The 22,625-nt window shown below is 44.1% G+C and overlaps 1 protein-coding gene across 1 annotated transcript in view; it reads right to left on the bottom strand.

Moving 5' to 3' along the window:
• Positions 1–22,625, bottom strand: part of hcn1 (hyperpolarization activated cyclic nucleotide-gated potassium channel 1) — a gene marked incomplete at both ends in the record, with an annotated part of 34,598 nt that overhangs the window by 6,751 nt on the left and 5,222 nt on the right. Inside the window, 3 exon segments of the mRNA XM_084324991.1 lie at positions 4,144–4,308; positions 11,606–12,834; positions 16,712–16,716. Coding sequence (XP_084181117.1) covers positions 4,144–4,308; positions 11,606–12,834; positions 16,712–16,716 — 1,399 coding nt within the window.

Below are 22,625 nucleotides of genomic sequence, written 5' to 3'. Positions count from 1 at the left end.
TAAAAACATCACAGAATTCACGTGAAACGTCAGACCATCTGAAACAGGCTTTCTCTATAGATGAAAACATGAACACTCTAATGAGATGGGGTTTCCATGTGCAACAAAAAAAACATGTGTGGCGTTTGCATTAGTAAAGTTGTAGGTACTTACTAATCTGACAACATGATTCAATTTGTGAAATACACTTTGAACGAAGGATTCAAAGATGAAACAGAAATGTTCCGGACATCAACAGCGCTGAATAAGTTCTTCCCATGGTTTTCGTTATTGTATTGTATAAATCCCAATAAAAAAACTAATATATGACACGTGATGTCATTGCATCGGACATCTTTTGTTTTCGTTTGACTTTACTATTGATTTAGACTATTCTACTCTTTCGATTCATAATCAAATGTGTTCGTTAAAACCATTTGCAATGCTGTAGTGTGTGAGGTTCGTCACTGATGGAGGCAAAGGAATTCAGCAGTTAAAGGAACACGCCAGCTTTTTGGGAAATTCGCTTATTTTCCATCTACCCTGGAGTCCAGTACCCTGGACAAGCAGATACATACCCTTTTCTTCTCTGTGCATGCATTAGGGAACAGCCGCACTGTTAGCGTCATTCACTGGAAGTAGGTGTGCCAGTTTAGCCTAGTTCCCAACAGTCACAAAATACACTCCAAATACAACTCCAAAACTTTCCTGTAAACATGTTGTGACCTGTGTATTTACCACGTGGAGAAATAGAAATAAAAAATTAGACATTTTAGTTTTCTAAGCAGATACAGTATACTATATACTTGCCATGTTGTTTTTTGAAAAACTGGGCTTTTGAGGTAATGAAATCACTGCGCCCAGGCAGCAGTGGTTCGGCAAAAAATTGTTCTGAGTATATATCTGCTATCTCAACATCTTTACACTGGCACACCTACTTCCAGTGAATGGCGCTAAGCTAGGCTAACTGTGCGGCTGTTCCCTAAGCCTAATGCATGTACAGAGAAGAAATATGTATCTGCTTGTCTAACTCCAGGGTAGATGGCAAATAAGCTAATTTCCCAAAAAGTTGTCCGTTCCTTTAATGTAACCTGGTGCAAGGGGGGAAAAATCATGCTCTTGGAGATTATATATATATTTGCGAGCGGGTTCCACTTTTAGCGTGCCTCTAGGTCACTTGACCCCCTGTGCGAAGACGGGAACTGGAATAAGGATGTTTACCTGATGCCTACTCGTCGGCGAGGACACTCTTGAAAACGAGATGTGCTCGTCTCAAGACGGACTCCTGGTCAGATAAGTTTTTAGATAAGATAGAAGATCACGTCAAAACGGGCAACATAGTTATTGGACTTCAAATGCATGGTTACTTTGACTTTTCTTTTCCGATTAAAGAAATGAGACAAGCACTTATGCAGTCCATATATATATATATGTAGTGACGATACAACCAGCACGGATCATGACATTGTATTTTCCCTTGTATGAGACAAAACCCCCCGTTCATGGTGGTTCCGAATGGGGGGATCGAGCCCCGTATAACACTTCCAGCTCAGGGGAAGAAGTGTTATTGAAGGGTGGGCAGCTCTCATTTTGAAGTGATGAGTGACACTGCTGGCTCGTTTAAAAAAGAAAGCCAATTTACTGTCGGTAGTTCTTAAAAAAGGGCAAATGTAGATTAAGACCACTTAGGTCAAAGGGCATTTAGTATGTTCTCAGAGGGCACACAGTTAAAAACGTATATGGTACAGTACAGGTTACTGTAAATGGAGCTCAAGTAATCTATACAGTAAGTCAGTTCAAATGTATTTTGTCCAAAAGATGGTATTCTTCTCAACAGCGAGACATACCACATCGATTTACGTGTTTTCCGGCTTTGAGTACTTGTAGTTGTTAGTTAGTTACGTTTTATTTCATTATTATCTTTTTTTTTATTTTTTGACTTCGATCTACCTTGACCCACCCACGGCAAATGCTTTATTGATTGATGCCGACTTGCCTGTCACAATATATTGCAATGTTGAGTCAATGCTAGGGGTGTAAAGCAATTCAATATCAACATGCCTGAGTCAGGCAAAACGACAGACAAAAACAAAGCAATAAAGAAATATATACAGCAACAATAACACGACAACAGGAAGTAAATACAGACAGGCTTTACCACAGAGTTGAGACAACATTGGCAAACTATTGTTGTGCAAATATCTTAAATGTTCGACATTAATTACAGGGAGACGAGAGGGTAAGTCTAACCATGAAATGGTGCACCTTGAGCCATTTCAATGTTAAAGTTGAAGAAATGTCTAAAACCAGAATAGAATGTATTGCATCAATCAGTGCTGTCCAGATCGGTGACTCAAAATAGGTTCAAGTATGTTTGATTTATCTTTTTTGCTCATACATTTTATGAGAAAAATGTGAACCTTTTGAAACTGTAATTGCCTCGTTTTAAGTTGAGAAGAAGTTCTGATGTTCTCAGAAGTTCACACTGGGCCTGATGAGCCAAGGTATTAGGAACATCCCTTATTCCCTTTGCAAGGTTCCTCTGGGAATAACTGTTTAAACTAAGCAGCATGAGAACGAGACAAGGTGAAAAAAATAAACCAACACCAGCAAATTAGGTATGTCTGTAAGCTATAGGCAAAGAAATTATAACCAAATGTCTTTGGAAAGTATCTGACATTATTGCTCTTTCATATGCACTTGTAATGCCTTTCATCAATGTTTATTTTGGCTCTTTGTGAAGTGCTTTGTAGACTCCATCATTAAAATTGATATTCCTGCTTGAATGGAGAAACCTGGCAAAGACAAACGAAACAAAAACAATAAATAAATAGCTTTAAAAAAATAATATATATATATATATATATATATACCTGAATTTTACTTTATACAAAAACATTTAAACAAACATTATCTTAGAACAAAGAGTATGCATAGCATAATGAGAGGTGTGGACTACTCTCTCTCTCTCAAGAAAAAAAGAAATTCAATTTACTAGTGCAATATTCTATCCTAAGTATAGGCAGCCTCCTTTTATGCTTCCTAATTCTTGAAAGTAGAGCCAGTGATCTTTCCTTAATGAGCACATCAGCCTTGCCGTCATGGAGTCATCAGGTGGGACTGTGTCCAAACAATATTTTTGCTGGTGGCTGACTGTAAATACTCTTCTATATAAGCCCCATGAGACAGGTTTACACCATTACTGTGCAGATCATAAGATGTAAAGATGTAGGAATATGGATCAGATCTAATATGGATCAGATCTAATATGGATCGGTACCCAACAGATAATTGCCCTGGTTGTGTTCCATACATGTGCCCCTTTTTCTATTCATTCGAATTTAAAAAAAAATTGCAAATCTTTTTGTGTTAATAAATCCATTGTCATTAATATTCCTTCAGTTACGTCCAATGATGGCCAAGTTCCTCTAGGCGTGGCCCTGTCAGCCAATGAAAATAAAGAAGCATGATTGATTGATGATTGACTCTAAAGAGGGACTGGCCGTGTTACCAGCTTAACAGGGTCCTGCCTGGTTACAAGCCGGGCCTCTCGTGGGCTCACTGGAGCCACCATGCCCAGCTCAGGGCCCCTCTTTAGGGGGTTAGTCTCTGGTTTGGAGGGGGGGGGGGGGGGGGTTGGTGGGGGGAGAGGCCTCACTGGGGGGCGGGGTGCTGCTCATACCCAGGTGTGCAGATGAGTGGAAGGGGGCGGAGGAGGCACATGCAGGTGAGGTTAGCTTCCGTCCACTCGCCAGGACTCCAGTAGGGGAGGGGTCAACACCAAACCAACAAAGGGGGCGACCTGACTCCCTCCCGGACAGCGACATGCACTGCCTTCCAGTTAATCCATCCACAAAATGCTACTTTGTTTCTTTCAAACGACCAATGCTTGTTAGGAAATTATCTTTTCTTAAGAAAAAAACAACAAAGAAAGGTCACTTGAGATGAAGAGGGAGGAAGAAAGAGGAACACAGAGGAGGAGGAGGAGGAGTGCATATACAGGTCATGCAGCACAAGATGGCCGACACAATGCTGTGATGAAGAATTAGAGGAAGGCAAACAAACACGGATGGAGACAACAAGACGACGAGGCATAATGACAGGCAAGGGCTCCGAGACAATCAGACAAGAGAAAATGAATAAGGGGTGGTGGGCGGGTCTTACCGATGCGGTCCAATCGGTCGATGGCGACGGTCTCGAAGGCGCGGCGCATCATGGGGTACTCCTCCAGCACCTCGTTGAAGTGGTCCACGGAGAGAGAGAAGAGGCGGCAGTAGGTGTCGGCACGCACACTGGCCGTACGCCGGCCCTTAGTCAGCAGACAGATCTCTGAGAGAGAGAGAGAGAGAGAGAGAGAGAGAGAGAGAGAGAGAGAGAGAGAGAGAGCAAAGTGTTAAGGCTGAGATATGCTTCAACGTCTGAGCTACAGTAGACCGGCATACCGTACTTCCACGTCAGTTCAACGTGTGGGTTGTAGTACACCGTCGACCCACTAGGTGGTTGTGATGTGTTGTCTTCTGCCAGTCTTTCTTCGACTTGGTCCATGTTTGTAATGTAGTTAATCACAAACGATAACGGAACGCTCCGAACAAGCTCCCGAGATGATAAACGGTAAATATGAAAGTGACGTCAGGCCCAGCCCAGGGCAGCGGCCAATCTGCGCTGTCCGTCCGCGTCAGCTCGCGTCGATTTAAAAATAAAAGGCCAGCCGCACGTAGACTTCGCAGGTCACCTTCGCAACCACTTTGACATCCGAGTATGAATTAGGCATTAGAGATAGACAAAACAATAGCAGCAGAGAGATAAAGAAGGCAAATAGAGACCTAGGACAGAGGACAGAGTTGGAAAAAAGAAACCTACACAAGAGTAGATCATCACTCTGAATAATTACAACCCTTAATGAATATCATCATCACAATATAATCTACTTGAAGGAGCCTCAAACACGGGGAGAGATTACCATATAGATGAACCTTGAGTGGCGAGGTCCTGCAAAGGGACCTAATGTGAATGTAAATAAAATGACAAGCCCATCAGGGCTGCTGTCACAGGCTCTGTGCCAAGTCAATTCATCATTCTGCTGAGAGCTAGTGGGCCGGCTGTATACCGTACTACAGCAGCGACCGTAGAGGTCCCCCCGTCACGCAGATACTCTGCACCCCTATACTGCACTGCAGCAGCCGCGCAGCAGACACGTCTTTCCTGAAAGACATACACATACGGTAACGCCGGTAACGCCCAACTCACTCAACTGCTTGCTGATTATTCCTCACGCAGCTATTGGCGGCTGAGGACAATGTTTACATTTTGGAACCGGTAAAGCGATCTCCCATTGAGCAATAGTGGACGCACTAAAAGATCGACATGTTCCGCGGAGTGTGGTGTCCATTACTGCAATGCCTATAGGCAACACAGTGTCTCCCCACAGGAAGATAAAGACAAAGGTTAAAGGTTAAAGCATAGTTTCACAGCAAAAGCTCATACTCTATATGGGATTCTCCTACGGCGGGAACGGTTAGTCTGTAGCTACAGTAGTTGGTAGTCATGGAACATCACTCCCAAAACAGAAGCGCTCTCCAGGAGGAGAGTTGGTCTTTCAGATCATTATCACTGTATTGGCCCAAGGAGACTTAGCTAGTGATCTGGGATCAGCGGTTCTACTCTACTCTCCACCCTGGTCAGCATCAGAGAGGTTAATTCAATTTAGACTGATTGAGACTAGACACTGACCCTACTGTACAACATGTGAAGTCTAATTGAAAACCCTTGATCCCTCACCGTTCACAGGGAGATCAGAGAGGATATGATACTGTATGTGTAGGAAAATAATGTCTTCCCATTTCTTCCTGCCATATTATCGCTGACACCTCACCGACGCACTCCGATCCATCCAACTGCTCAGGTCATTGCAGATTGGATTGACAAATGGTTCTCAGTCTAACGTAATGGGACCGGCCTTTTACGATTGGATTGTGACCAACACAGAACTTTAATTCTGTCTTATAGCAGCAGTCCGGTTTATAGTCCAGTTTCCCTGAAAGCATTTTAGCACTTAAATGGCGTGTTCCATCCATAGCATAGGGATTAGCCATTAAATGATTATGAGCTAAATGCACTTTGTGGGAAACTTGGCCCCCAGGATTCAGTCCTGGCACAGTCCCATGTACCCAGATGGCAGTAGTAGCCAGCGGGGCAGGATGTGTCAGGCAAGCTTAATTGGCTGACATATACATTATAGAATCATATAGGTGCATTTGAAGCAGAGCGCGAATGATGTACAGTAGAATGTTGTTGTTTTTTCCCTTTTTTTACATGAACAGTTGGGTTTCAGTCGCGAAATGGCGCAGTCATCCAAGCGGGGAGCGGCTGACCGAGCATGTCAATTACTATTAAGTAAAGGTCATTTCATCCTTCGCTTCCAGCCCGGAAGGACTACACAGTATGTACTATTATGGCACGTGGACAGATTGATAATAATAACATGACGTCGGTTATAATGTATAATCCGATCTGTGTCGTCCGTGGCCTGGGGTTATTTCAACCATCCATGACGGAAACGCCCGGAGAGATGCACCTTTTCAGGGAGCAGCCATTTGTAAAGTGTGGGGGGAGGGGGGCAACAAACGTTTCCACTGGGTAGGCCGCGCTGTCTTCGTCACAGCGAGTGGGACGTGGCCCGTCGCTATAGGGAGGTGTAGTGGTTACGTCATTGCCGTTTTTCGTGTTCCACCCTCTGTGAAACACAATGCATTTCCCCATTGCCCATTTCTAGATTGTCTCGTTTAAAACAGATAAAAAGCATTAACATTTGCATGGTGTAGCTTTCTGTGCTTATTCATCCACAATCTATAGCTCAACATGAAAATATTCACAATTAATCATAAAAAAAAATCGCCAAATTGTATTTCAACCAAAAATGCTTACAAAATAATGTTAGTGATAGAAGGGGACTCATTTTGTGCAAAAAATTTAAAGCTTTTCAATTTCCATGCAGCAGAATTGTTACAATAGCCGATAATCCATTTTCCCAATGATAAATCCCTATACGTGTAACACTTCCCCCGGTCCTGTGGGACCAGCCGGCAACCCTCCGCCCGGTTCGGTTGGTCCAGGACTCAGACATTCACAACCCCCCATCAATATCCTGCACAATACAACATTGGCAACCGGTGGGCTGAGCCAGATGTGGCAGATCTGGCATCAGCTCACACACCTAATCAACATTGTTATCTGCCATTTATGTTTGTTATGTTCCTTGTCTATGTTGTCATTGTTGTTCCCATTATGTTAGATTTGTGTTCCCCTGTCTGTGTTTTGTAAATGTGGTCTCAGTTTGTTCTATTGTTATTGTTTTCCCCTTGTGCTCTATGTTCTGTGCTCTGTGTTCTGTTAGTCTTGTCTACCACACCTGTGTCCTGTTTGTAATTACCTTTTGTCTCTAATTAGTGTTTGTATATGAAGTGTCTGGACCAGCAGAGACTTGCTGGTTCATTGCCTAAATGTTACCTGTGTTTGTCGTCGTGTATCCTGTCTTGTGAGTAAACACTGTTATCGTCACCACGTCGTCTCTTCGTATTCTCTCTGCTACCTGGGTTCACCATGCCGAGTAAGCGCAATCGTAAAAAGACTACACCTCCCGCGTTATTTTTTTTCCTAGCTGCATTTCTCAGAGACTCTCTCTGATTGGCAGACGCCTGTTTCTACACTGGTTAAACTTAGGCCAGCGGTGGGTGAGTGAAGCTCTGGGCTGTTAGCGTGTGACTTGGAGACAGCGCCCCCTTGCTGTCTCCACAGGGCCTCATTTCCTGAGCAATAAAAGAAAATGGGAGGGCGGACCGCGGGGATGTGAATGCACTGAACGGCACAGGAAGTCCTTCATTCCGGCAGCCATCAGACTTTATAACGCATCACTGTGCCTCACTGCATCACTGAGCACAGGGTGACAGTACTATCTTCCTGGACTTTTACTTTTACTTTTAAACCGACATAGTACAATTTTACACTTGCTGTATATTTCTGTATGTTTTTACTGTATATTTTATATTCAAATGTAACATAGGAAATGTATATCCCGGACCGTATTTGATTCTTAGGCTTATTTTTATTCTTATTCGTGACTTTTGGTTTGGTCTATAGGTTTACTGTTTACTGCAAGCGATTTGTAGTGCCAAATTTCCCTCGGGATGAATAAAGTTATTCTATTCTATTCTATTCTATTCTATAACTGTCAAGCTGAGGGTGTGAACAAGGTGTTAGTGTTGTTGTAACGGTGGGGAACAAGATCCTACTCAGTTCCTCCTCTGTTGGCACAGGCAGGAAAAAGAGAGAGGAGGGAGGGGGGGGGGGGGGGGTAATAAAAGCCTCAAATAAAGCAATGAAAATAAAGAAAGGAAGAGATAGATAAGAGAGAGGGAGAGAGGGAGATTAATGTGCCATACTACTGGTATGACAGAGACTTCATTGTGCAAAGTGCCCCTCTATATTTGCATCGTTACCATCCAACACAGTTTCACAGAATCAAAGAGGCAGATAGAGAGAGATGGAGAGAGAGAGAGAGAGAGAGAGGGAGTGGGGAACTTCTAACGAGCTGGCAAAGCTGCAGTGTGCTACCACTGGAGATAATTGTGTTACATGGCCGAGATTCTTCGAGCACGAGAAGGTGTTCCTGTCACAATCACAAAATGACATCGGTTAACCATCTCCCTGCTGGACAGACTGGGAAGACACACAGCCTGTCGGTCCGAGGTGTGCATTTGTGTGTGTGTGTGTTGGGGGCGGGGGGGGGGGGGGGGGGGGGTTGTGAATGTGTCGTGAGGCAAAACGCCCCGTTACCACTATTGTAGGATATGGTGTGACACGTGTACATTGCCCTGTCACAACGCATCACCCCAGGCCCCAGGGGCTTTGTGGGTAATTTGCCATCACATCGTGTGTGTCATGTACTCCCATGGTAACCAGCATCCCCTTCCTCTTCTTTTTCTTCTCCCCCCCCCCCCCACCCCCCATATGGCCGGGCTTGAGGAGGAGACGTACAAAGCCCAGAAGGGATGTTTCGTCCGCTGTCTCGCCGCTGTCCTCACGCCGTGTCTTACTCTTTCCTCTGCCTGACTTTGCTGCAGAGCTGTGGTGTAGCTGCATTGTAATCCCCTTGACCCGCAGGCGAGTGGCAGTCATTAGAATGCTAACTACTTAACATGACAGGTGTGGAAATGACCACAGTGTCTGAGGGACATTTATGGGCCTGGCTGTCTGCATAGAACTCCTTCTTATTAATGTGCTAATGGAATCTCTCTCTCTCTCTCTCTCTCTCTCTCTCTCTCTCTCTCTCTCTCTCTCTCTCTCTCTCTCTCTCTCTCTCTCTCTCTCTCTCTCCCCCTCTCTCTCCCTCTCTCTCTGTTCACAGTTGGCCCGTGGTAGCCTGGTTGTGTGTGTGTGGACGCGTGAATCATCGAAGAGAGGAAGAGGTGGCTGACATGGCCAGCTGCTCCCAAGTCTGGGCTGATTTTCTAACGGAACGTAGACCAATCTCAGTCACTCTTATTGTCTGGGACCAAGTTCGGTCACGCCCCATTCCCAGTAAAAAGTGGGAATCTCTAGAATGTGTTTTGGGCAACGGTGTTTACGGAAGTGCGGGGGGCGTGAATACTTTACCCAAGGCAGTTGTCCTTCCGCGTTCGGTTTGCGCGCCCTGATTGGCCTCTCAGCGCCCAATCGCGTTAGCCCTACAATCGCCGCACTACTCGCTCAATATACTAGTATCACTCAACTGTCCTCGCCCATTTCCTCGTATTGTTTTCATCTCTGCCGTGCATCATATACTAAAACTAACTATCACTCAACTAACTATCAGATGTGATGCCGATTGATATGAAGAGATGAAAACACTACGTTATTTATATTGATGTGATGCCAATTGATATGAATAGCGCGTTACGTTAATATCTGAGATGAAAACACTACGTTATTTATATTGATGTGATGCCGATTGATATGAATAGCGCGTTACGTTAACACTTTGATCGCCATGGTTAAATTCATAATTTACCATCCCTCGCCTGCTCTATTTGTCTATGGAGAAGTTCCCCTTCTTTGCAGGGCTATAACTTTTTAAATTGTATTGCTAAATTGACATTATTATGGCCCATTCAATGTCCTATATCTATTGTTCAGGGTGTAGCAACGTTATACTTTTTCATTCACATATTCATACTAAAATACGGTCTAAAGTATAAGTATGTTTTTATCGTTTTCTGCAGCTTTCTCCAGAACTTGATTTATAGCCCTAAATGCATTATATTGATGATTAAATACAGTTTGGTAGGAATCTGTGCGAGATAAAAAATGTCAACTGCACGTACTTCTAGAAGTTACTATGTATGATCTGATGTTGACCGGATGGGCGGGGGGTCGTTTATAATTCCGTGGGCAACGTTATATCATTCATCTAGTGTGGGTGATATGATCATCAGAGCAGTTTATATGGAACACGTTAAAAAAAAAACGCTGAATCTTACCGTATCTTCCTCGCGCCGTTGGGCGATGAGCGTGGAGCAGAGATATTCCTATTATGGGATGTAGAAATACCCGATCCATTTCCAGGTTGTATAATAGTATATACGTCCAAATCATGTTGTTTATCGAGTTATTTGCACCGATCGGTGTTCACTGTGTCAAGATGGAGTCCCTCTAACGATAGCGAGTGCCCGGACGAAATATGGGTGAGCACCACTTCATCCACAGATCACTTCCTGTTGGGCCGATCTGCCGATCGGCCACCAGATGGCGCTCTTGAACCGTTAGAGAGTTGAGTGGGACTCAGCAGTATATCTCAGGTCCCCGGGGGAGAAATATGATTTCGATCACAGATTTTTGAAATATTGATATCAAAGACGTGTTACGGCGTCTTCGGCAGAATGAGCATGGCGGGGAATGACGAGTTTCGGCGTCTCCGGCGATTAAAGTGTTAATATAGAGAGATAAAAACACTACGTTATTTATATTGATGTGATGTCGATTGATACAATACGAGGAAATGGGCGAGGACTTGGGCTGTGGAACTGAAAGCTAGGCGCAACGCGATTGGGTGCTGAGAGGCCAATCAGGGCGCGCAAACCGAACGCGGAAGGACAACTGCCTTGGGTAAAGTATTCACACGTGCGGGGGTAGCCTCTCAAGTTGACGATACACAACACTTTCTGTTGTCAGTAGATGGCAGCATTGGTTTAAAATTAAAAGGTGAAAATGTTGAAAACTACATTAGCACAGGTCACAGGTCACTGGGATGTGTCTATTCTTTGACGCGATCTGAACAGCGTTAAACTATTAATGGGACCAGAGTACAGTGATCGAGAATGGTCACCCAATTATCTTAACAAAAGTGCATCATTAGCATTATGTTTGTTGTCTAAACGGGAACATAATGGTACAATTTAAGATTAGAATGTTATCCGCATATAAAGGACAAATAAAACATAGTTAATTTGTAAGAAACCTCAATGAAAACCACGCAGGGTAAGTTATATTCGCTATTGTTATGAAAATGTGATAGAATCCTATAAAAATGTGGACGCAATTGGGCACTGTGACGTTAATGCTGCGTTCACCCCCCTCCATACACCACCAGCACCTCCCAGCTCCTCCCCTCCATACACCACCAGCACCTCCTCTCCATACACCACCAGCACCTCCCCTCCATACACCACCAGCACCTCCCCTCCATACACCACCAGCTCCTCCCCTCCATACACCACCAGCACCTCCCCTCCATACACCACCAGCACCTCCCCTCCATACACCACCAGCTCCTCCCCTCCATACACCACCAGCTCCTCCCCTCCATACACCACCAGCTCCTCCCCTCCATACACCACCAGCACCTCCCCTCCATACACCACCAGCACCTCCTCTCCATACACCACCAGCACCTCCCCTACATACACCACCAGCTCCTCCCCTCCATACACCACCAGCTCCTCCCCTCCATACACCACCAGCACCTCCCCTCCATACACCACCAGCTCCTCCCCTCCATACACCACCAGCACCTCCCCTCCATACACCACCAGCTCCTCCCCTCCATACACCACCAGCACCTCCCCTCCATACACCACCAGCTCCTCCCCTCCATACACCACCAGCACCTCCCCTCCATACACCACCAGCACCTCCCCTCCATACACCACCAGCTCCTCCCCTCCATACACCACCAGCACCTCCCCTCCATACACCACCAGCTCCTCCCCTCCATACACCACCAGCACCTCCCCTCCATACACCACCAGCACCTCCCCTCCATACACCACCAGCACCTCCCCTCCATACACCACCAGCTCCTCCCCTCCATACACCACCAGCACCTCCCCTCCATACACCACCAGCACCTCCCCTCCATACACCACCAGCTCCTCCCCTCCATACACCACCAGCTCCTCCCCTCCATACACCACCAGCACCTCCCCTCCATACACCACCAGCACCTCCCCTCCATACACCACCAGCTCCTCCCCTCCATACACCACCAGCACCACCATCACCTCCCCTCCATACACCACCACCTCCTCCCCTCCATACACCACCAGCACCTCCCCTCCATACACCACCAGCTCCTCCCCTCCATACACCACCAGCACCACCATCACCTCCCCTCCATACACCACCAGCTCCTCCCCTCCATACACCACCAGCACCTCCCCTCCATACACCACCAGCACCTCCCCTCCATACACCACCAGCACCTCCCCTCCATACACCACCAGCACCTCCCATCCATACACCACCAGCACCTCCCCTCCATACACCACCAGCACCACCATCACCTCCCATCCATACACCACCAGCACCCCCAGCACTTCCCTCCTACATTTACATTTAGTCATTTAGCTGACGCTTTTATCCAAAGCGACTTACAAGTTCTGTACGACCAGTCATCAGGAAGGGCACAACTCTATCAGCTGAGTAACAATGTTCATCAATGTGTTGCGTGTTACAGTGTAGGTTAGTTTATTAGGACAAGTGCATGACAGTAAGGTTAGTTAGGGTTAGATTTATTTTTATTTATTTTATTTTATTTTTATTTTTTTCAGATAATGGTTGAAGAAGTGCGTCTTTAGTCGACGGCGAAAGATTGGACGGGTTTCGGCTGTCCTAACTGGGGTGGGTAGTTCATTCCACCATTGTGGGGCAAGGACTGAGAATAGGCGACTTCTCTTTGATGACCCTCCCGGAGCTTGGATAGGAGTAGGTCTGAGGCGGCCAGAAGATGCAGAGCGGAGGGGTCTTGAGGGTGTGTAGTTAGAGACCATTGACCGGAGGTAGGCGGGAGCGGTTCCCTTTGCTGCACGGTATGCCAGGTCAAGGGCCTTGAAGCGGATACGTGCAGCAATGGGGAGCCAGTGCAGGTCCCTAAGAAGTGGGGTGACATGGGCCGACTTCGGTAGGTTTGAGATCAGGTGGGCTGCTGCGTTCTGAATGAGTTGAAGAGGCTTGGTGGCAGTGGCCGGGAGGCCAGCGAGCAGTGCGTTGCAGTAGGCAAGCTGGGCAGAAGGCAAGAGCAGGTGGCACGCACGGGCACACAAGAAGAGAGTGGCAGAACAAGGACTGTACCCTTTTACGCCTTGGGAGTGGATATAGGTTTCAAAATGTATTGATGAAATAGTTGTTTTTCTTAGTTAGATTTTATATACTCATTATCTTCAATGCCCCCCCCCCCCCCCCATTAGTTAGGGGTTACCAAGCTTTTTTTTTTTTCATATAGGACCCCCATATGGATCATGTGTCAGGCCAGTGACCCCACATGGTCATACTTGTTGTTCAAGGGACTCCTACCTGAAAATACCGTTGTTTTCAGTACAGAAGCACACCATCTATACTGTAGTGTAGGTGATTGTGGAGGAATCCCTTTGTTTGTCCTCACAATAGCTTGAATCTCACACCTAGAGATCTAACCCCCACCCCTCTCTACAAGAGAGCTGGACCCCCTTCACCACCTCAGTGTTCTCCCAGGTGGCCAGTGGACACACTAATGTGCTTCACCATTAAACCTATTATTGATCATGAAGATAATTGATGAGAGCGGTTCCAGCACACGGGCGAAGATACCAGTGGAGAGAGTGAAACACTGGTACATTCTCTCAGTGTACCAACGTGTAGTGGATGAAAAAACTGTGAAATTAAAGCATTCTTCAGTTGGCCAGGGGCCCCTTAGACCCAGAGCCCCCAGGGTGTCTGGGGCAGGGGATTTATGGACCCGCTGCCGCTGTAGGCTGAGCACACGCCGTACACCATACACGGGACACCAGGAGTTCAGACTTGGGACATAATCTTCATGATGTTTAGACAAAGCTGGTAAAGGATAATCCATAAATCCCCGGATAGATTTCCCCAGGAACTGCTTTCCCTGGGGGTGTATGAATTCAGACCACCCCCCGGAGGTCACTTGGGGTCACAGTTCAGACTTCTGTAAAAGATGTTATCGCTACTGGCGCACTGATACAGCATTGATACAGCATTGCACCTTTCTCCCTCATAACAGCTGCGGGAATTCCATCCGTATCCGATGATGGATTCTGTATGGTGCGCCTGCCTTTGACTCCAAACGCATTCATTATTCCCTGTGGCGTGTCGAAACCTGATGAATAAAGGAACGTCATCTCCTCCTGAGCTCTTGAAGGTTCCACGTATAAGCCTGAAGGTTTCTCCTATTCATATGCCTTCGCTCAAAACACTTGACGGCTGAATATATTGTGGAGTGGAGTGGAGACGTGCAGTGGGTTTGAGTGGGTCCGCACGCAGCCAGCGGTAGCTACTAGCTAGCCACCAGCACAGCTGAGCCAGCGGCTCTTGACATTCAGTATGTAGAGACTCCATCAATATCGCCCCACCGCCATTGAATCTAGTTACAGTCGGGATAGATAGATAGATAGAAAACTTTATTGCCATGATTGGGATCATTAACTGAATCCCCAGACGGAGAAACAACATTGGGATTTAAACCGCTCCCCCATCTTTAGGGGCTTGGTTTATGTCTAAAAGTGTCTGATTAATACTCAGGCATCTTTAGCGGCTTGGTTTATGTCAAAGTGTCTGATTAATACTCAGGCATCTTTAGCGGCTTGGTTTATGTCTAAAAGTGTCTGATTAATACTCAGGCATCTTTAGCGGCTTGGTTTATGTCTAAAAGTGTCTGATTAATACTCAGGCATCTTTAGTGGCTTGGTTTGTTTAGATGGCGGCACAGTGGTATAGTGGTTAACACTGTCGTTAATGTGATGCCCACTAGAAGTGGTATCACGTTAATATCATTCGATTATGTGTCAAAACATCCATCAGAAACAAGGTAGAACAGTCATGTCATACTTAATGGACAACATTAATATAATTTGGTCAATAGGTGGCAGCATAGGACTTGTGTTCAGTAACTTTGCCTTCTAGGGAACCGTACTTTGCTACCTACAGGCGCACGAGGCGAGCTGATCCTCACAACTGAGAGGATTCAGAACCAGTAACATCATGTCCGCGCCTCCTTTTGTCCATGACTAACTACAACCTGTTTCATATGTGGGTAATACATTACAAAACACACATAAAAGTTAACAATGATACATGCAATGTCGAGAGTCCAATGAGGTGATGTTTGAGTCAAGTTTAAGAAGTTTAAGACGACAAGTAAAGTGATTTAGAAGTTGACCGTCTATTGATGGTGCCGTGTCTCGTGGTACATTAAAATAGAGTGTTGAAATACAATTTCCCATTAATCATTAAAGTGTCGGATTTGAAACTGTTTGAGTTGAAATGTTGTTTGGTAAATTAATATTGACATATTTGGTACAAGTGTTAAAAAGTGGTTTAGAGGACTAGAATTAGGCCACACTAGCTAGAAGTTAGCTAGGCACTGGAGCTGTCCCACGTGCTCTCTCTGTCTCTCTCTTTCTATCCCGCTCTCCATTAAATGTAAATATAAATCTATTCCTTTGGGTTTCACCATGGCCATGGTTTAGCAAATTTAGTAAGGCTGAGATCGGCCATATACATATATATATATATATATTAGAGCTGGGCCGTTTTTTTTTTACCTTTATTTACCCAGGGTAGGTAGGTTCGCTGAGCACAGATGCTCTTTTTCAGGAACGCCCTGCTTCACATTCACACAGTTCCATTCACACCTGGGAGCTGCCAAGTACAACCACAGTTGACACCATTGGCCACTGAGCAACTCCACTGGAGCAGTTGATTCAAGCCATGTCACATAGTTCAAGTTTGAAATTATTATTTCTGTTTTGCTCCTGAGAGTGTGCTAGATACTGTACTGTACTGGTAATATTATTTATTTGTGTTAACTTCTGAATAAAACAACTTATTAAACACAAGTACATCTTATTGAACATTATTTTGATATTTCATTACCAATTATCATAGCAAAACAGCTTTTTCAAACAGTCTGTAATGCATTTTGGAAACGGGAGATGGGCTCATGGTGTAATGGGCCACCTGGCCTGAGAAACATAAGGAGGAAAGAAAAAGTAAGGACTTACTTCTGGTCATTATCTGGGTAGAACACACATATTTTGAATGCCTTCGGCAGTTTTTTTTTTTTGTCATTTGAATCTAGATTAATTTAGATTAAATCCAGGATTGCAGATAGATTAATCTAGATTAAAAAAATGTATCTATGCCCACCTCTAATATATATATAAATGCACTTTCGATGCACATTTTATTAGAGGTTCAAACGAACTTGAGCTGGAACACAAATATGAGTGACACCGAGGTGTTGAGGTATTCCTGTGCACTATAGAATAGTGGATATGACGATAAACGAATGACGATAAAGGTAACAGCTATTGATGATGTAAGGAAATGTTTGACAGACAATTAGAATGACAGTGTTATTAAAAGAAGACAGATATGATGTCTCTTCCAATATGCCTAGACAGAGGTTAACAGGAGAATGCTCCCTTTTCACATGCTTATATTTAAGACACCAAATATGCATGAAGACATAATTAATTACAATGTACAGTATATAATGCTGGATAACTACATTTGAAAGGAAAATGCTATTGAAGTGAACCAGGGTATCCTAAAAGGGTAGAATGTGTACTGTAATGATGAATATGCTTTTGAATTGATGACAAGAACGGAACTATAATGGAATGTATTAAAAGTAATGTAAAATAATTGAACTAAGTGATGGTGTAATGTTATAATGATTGATTGAAGATTCTCATGAATAAATTAGTGCTGTTGTAATAAACAACTGAGAGGATTCAGAACCAGTAACATCATGTCCGCGCCTCCTTTTGTGCATGATTAACTACAACCTGTTTCATAGGTTGAACATATTGCTGCTATCAGGTGCCATATCCTGGTACCTGTAACATTAACATTGTCGCCTCACAGCTAGAAGGTCCAGGGTTCGATTCCCGCTTAGGGACCAGGTTTCCGCGTTGCCAGTTACTCAGGTGGGGTATCTCCCGGGCCTTTCTGTGTGGAGTTTGCATGTTCTCCCCGTGCTCGCAAGGGTTTCCCCTCCCGATAAGATAAACCCAATGGAAAAACATGCACAACAGATCGCTAGGAGCACTTGGATTGGTCCCCGGGGCGCGGCCCCACGCCGCAGCCCCTATCTGCTCCCGGCTGCCCTTGGGGGGAAGGACGACGGGATGGGTCAAGCGCAAGACTCAATTTCATCGGCGACCCAAAAATTGCATGTGTGTGTTCCTGTGTGTGCCGCCCATCGCATGTGTGTGTCACTGCATGATGAATAAAGACTTCTTCTTAAAAAAAAGTCCAGTTTATTATTATTTATTAGTATATTATAAAAGTGTCTGATTAATAGCCGGTGGTTTTTCTATCCCCGACATGTCAGCTTTTATCTTTTCTTACTGTATGGTGTTAGCTGTTTGTACCGCTCTGTGATGATTCCTTTCCTCGTGTGTCAGATTCCTGGGGGAGAAGCATTTCCGTGAGCCGCTCCAATTAGCCAAGGATGAATCATTTGAAATGGGGGGACATACTTATTACCTCAGCAGGTACTGTTTCCATCTGTGCGTGTGTGTGTGTGTGTGTGTGTGTGTGTGTGTGTGTGTGTGTGTGTGTGTGTGTGTGTGTGTGTGTGTGTGTGTGTGTGTGTGTGTGTGTGTGTGTGTGTGTGTGTGTGTGTGTGTGTGTGTGTGTGTGTGTGTGTGTGTGTGTGTGTGTGTGTGTGTGTGTGACTGTGGGGATCTGTTCTCACCATATCTTGAAAAGTAATGGCCGAATTTGCAGTGCACATTCATGACCCCCAAGAGGAAGAACACCATTGAGTTGTGATGACCCCATAATCTTACCTCTATAGCGCCAAATTCACCATAGAATTATATAGTGAATGAATGAATGAATGATCATTACATTTATATAGCGCTTTTCTAGACACTCAAAGCGCTCCCCACAATGTAGGGTGGAAATGTCCTCCTTCACCACCACTGGTAGCACCCAACCTTGGGCTATGCAGGCTCAATGGCTGCCATACACTGGCACCAGGCACACTACACAACAGCTGAACGGCTCAGGAGACAGGGATTGATATCAGCCAATTAAGGGGGAGGGATAATTAGGATGATTGGAAATTTGGCCAGGAACGTCGGGGGAACCCCCTACTCTTTGCGATAGGCGCCCTGGGTTCTTTAACGACCAAATTCAGTCAGGACCTCGGTTTGGCATCTCATCTGAAGGACGGCACTCTCAGCTGTACGGTGTCCCTATCACCGTAACAGGGGCATTGTTACTGTCAAGTCCAGAGGACAGAGTGCTCCCTGCTGGACAACAACACCACTTTCCGACAACGACCTTGACCGGGGCTCGAACCGGTGATCTTCTGATCATGAGTCCGGAGCTCTACTCATGTAGCCATGCTGCCGGACATAGTGATGTAGTCTGATCATTCGCTCCATCAATGACCATAGGGCAGGAGGTGTACACTCATAATTGATCTATCTCAAACCATGCCCTCTTTCTTGATCCTCCAGTCACAACCGTTGCTTCCCTTGGACAACGTTTGTCTGAGGAAAGCAACAGTTGTGATTGGAGGATCAATAAAAGAGGGCAGGGCTTGAGATAGATCAATTATGAGTACACAGTACACACAGGGTCAGGGGTCCACACGTCTAGAAACATCCACTCGTCAAGGATCTATATCTTATGGTCAGCTGTTGTTGAAGCTGAAGGTACTTTGCTGTATTTAAAAGTATGATATCCGACCACTGTGTGTCAACTTGTAACTGTCTTAGCTTTTTTGTATAGTTTATTCTTATTTATTGTGTTTATACTGTATGCATGGAATTGTTCATAAACTGTGTCTTGTTTTGTAAGCTTGTCATTTCTGTAAATGAGGTGTATTGACCTGTGTCTTGAAATAAAGGTTTGTTAAAGTTAACATGCACATTTCGCTAAAACCTTGCTTCAAATAGAATTTGTGTTTTCCGTGTTCACGAGAAGAACGTTGTACTTGGAAAATCATTAGCCTCAGTGACTTCAAGATGCGTTGCCCAGTTGCCTAGCAACAGTGTCTCCGCGGCTCAACCCACTTGAAGTCGAGACCACAAACTCACGAGGTCCATTTGAAGGCAGCGTTGAACAGGAATTGTTTTTGTTAGAAAATCCATGTGTTTGTGAAGTACTGAGCATCCTACTGGATCAACGAGACTTGGATTATACTGCTGCACATGTTGTGAGAGATGCTGTTGTTAATAAAACAAAGTACTCCTACTTGAAAAAGACCGGAAGGGTCTGCTGCTATTATTTGTCACAATTAAAACACCTTGGAGCATCAAAAGTGAGTTGCGAGCCCCGCTTTGTTTCATGTACTACTGTTTTTACAGTTTGGCTCAGCACCAAGGAACGGAGGATGTGCGTTATTTATTTTTTCTAGATGCTGTTGTTAAACCAAATCTCCATTAACTTCAATTCATCAAGTATTTCTACCATTTTCTTTGGGTTCTACATTCACTGTGGAGACATGCAAGTAGAAAAAAGGAATCTTCATGAATTCAAGGCAGGGGCGTATCTAGACCCAGCACTTCAGTAGGGCACAGAAGGGCACCAAAAACTATGAAGTTTGGCCGGTTTTGGCCGGTTTGTGGGCGAAAATGGGTGGATTTTGTAACTATTTTTTTTTAACTTTATTTCGGTTTTAGGGTTAGGTTAGGGTTATGTTATTTAATTATTTTGGGAAATGCATAGAAATCTATGAAATAAATAAAACAATCTGACATTTATATTAAAAAGAGCTAGCCACCCAAACCCCTAAAATACATAGAAATCTATGCATTTTGGAACAGTTACTATATATATAGTCAAGAAAGCATTTAGTCATACTTAAAGTTTAAAGTGCTTTACTTGCATTGAACATTGCATTGAACATTGAACATTGAGGAGACATCATTAGAAAGCACAATGTATGTTTCCATAGTTACGCAGATGACACACAAATGTACATCTCCGCTGAACCAAATGATCACACAGCTATAAACTCCATTTCCGCATGTCTCTTAGCAATAAACAAATGGATGATGAACAACTTCCTAAAATTAAATGAGGGCAAAACTGAAATCCTACTAGTCGGTCCTATAACAAAAAAAGAAATGTTACAGAGCAATATGGGGAAACTTACTCCTTGGATCAAACCCGAAGTTCCAAGTAAGTAACCTACACTGGCTTCTGGTAACATTTAGAATTGATTTCAAGGTCCTCCTCCTTATATACAAAGTATAAACATTGCGATCATCTACTACTGGTCTATTGAAGGTTCCAAGCCACAGTCTAAAGAAAATCAGGGATGCAGCCTTTGCTAACTATGCACCAAAGTTATGGAACACACTACCTATGGACATTAGGGAAGCTAGATCTCTTAATATTTTCAGAAATAAGCTAAAAACGTACCTCTTCACCATAGCCTTCTAATACACCCCGCTGTTGATTGTACTGTAGCACTATTTTACTCTGGCCATTCTATTGCATAATTTTACTATCTATTCTACTATTCTATTATTGCACTGTATTATTGGTGTGCAAACCAGTCAACTTACAAAAAGAGCCTGTTGGAGATAAATGCAGTGCAAAATATTTCACTATAATATTTCAAAGCGAAGTAAAAAATATTATAATAATTATTTTGATCATGTTAAATGATCATTTGATCGTGTTAAAAAAGGGAAAATAAAAAACATTTGTTAAAAAAAATATATATATTTTTTTTATCAGTGGGGCACAGATGATCATCAGTAGGGCACGTGCCCTACTGATAGTGGTCTAAATACGCCGATGATTCAAGGCATCATGGGGTGAATAATTGCTACACAAATTATCACTTTTGGGTGAAGTGCTCCTTTAAAAGGCTGGTGCCTAGGTAGGAGTTGCAAGCAGGCTACCTTTAGAGAACCTCTTCTGTATAAAAGGTGGACGGAGACAGACAGAGAGTAGTAGATTGGAGGGCGAACCAAATGCAGGGCCAAGCCAGAACACTCGCTAGGGTGATATGATACTAACTTACCTCTCTCAGCTACTTCTCTGTTAGGTAATCTGCTAAATGTAATTTATTTTCCTTAAGTGCTTCTCTGTGTGTTAATTATACTGCTTAAGGTGATGGCTTATTTATCATTATCACAATTCATGTCAGACACGCTAGTCCTCATATGTCAGTCGCCAGGCTCACAGGAGATTATTTAATTATTACCATGTAATCTATTTCTCATCACGCATGTCAGTCCGTAATCAAACATACGCTCTTCAAATGGTGTACCAACACCCGAGGGATGATCGATGACTTGGTATTGATCTATGTTTGGAATTTTCATATTTTTACGAGGTATTATTATAAAAGTGTTCATAATTCCCTGAATTCATATTTTGTCTTTTGTCTACGCTGCAAGGGCAGAGTATTAGTCATACAGTCACAAAACTTGCTGAGGATATTCATGACCATTTAAAGAAAGAGTGTGACCATAATTTATCCTAGCCAGCATCAGGCCAAACTGAAAACAAGATATCTTGAAAAGTGATGGTATAATAGCCATAAGATTTGCTGTGCACATCCATGACCCCAGGAGGAAGAAAGCTATTGATCTTCCATGACATTTCCACTAGCGCCACCATCAGGCCAAACCTTCCATTTTCAAATAAGTGTATCTTGATCTATTAGTCATACAGTCAAATAATTTGCTGTGAATATGCATGACCCTTAGCCGGGGAAACCTGTTGATTTTGGTGACCATGTGACCTTTCCTCTAGCGCCTCCATATGACAATATTGGCAACTCTTGTTTCTGTCATCTAACCAGTGAAATGTTGCATGTGACGGCAAAGAGGAGAGACGGTTAGGCCTTGGTGGACGTCTGCATTCTACTGAGTATTCTTCTAGTCACAGTATGTTGTATGTTGAATGTCGGAAAGCCACTTCCTGTGCTGTGGGGGCCTCAAACAAACAACAACTAAAAATGGTATCTGATTTTGGTGATTAAGTGGTGTGATGTGAAACTACATGATGACACCCATGTAATTTGAACAGTAAGAGAGAGAGAGAGAGAGAGAGAGAGAGAGAGAGAGAGAGAGAGAGAGAGAGAGAGAGAGAGAGAGAGAGAGAGAGAGAGAGAGAGATAGAGAGAGAGAGAGAGA

This window comes from Notolepis coatsorum, assembly GCF_963971535.1.
Source record: "Notolepis coatsorum genome assembly, chromosome: 11".
Taxonomy (NCBI): domain Eukaryota; kingdom Metazoa; phylum Chordata; class Actinopteri; order Aulopiformes; family Paralepididae; genus Notolepis; species Notolepis coatsorum.
This window is presented reverse-complemented; position numbering and strand designations above follow the sequence as displayed.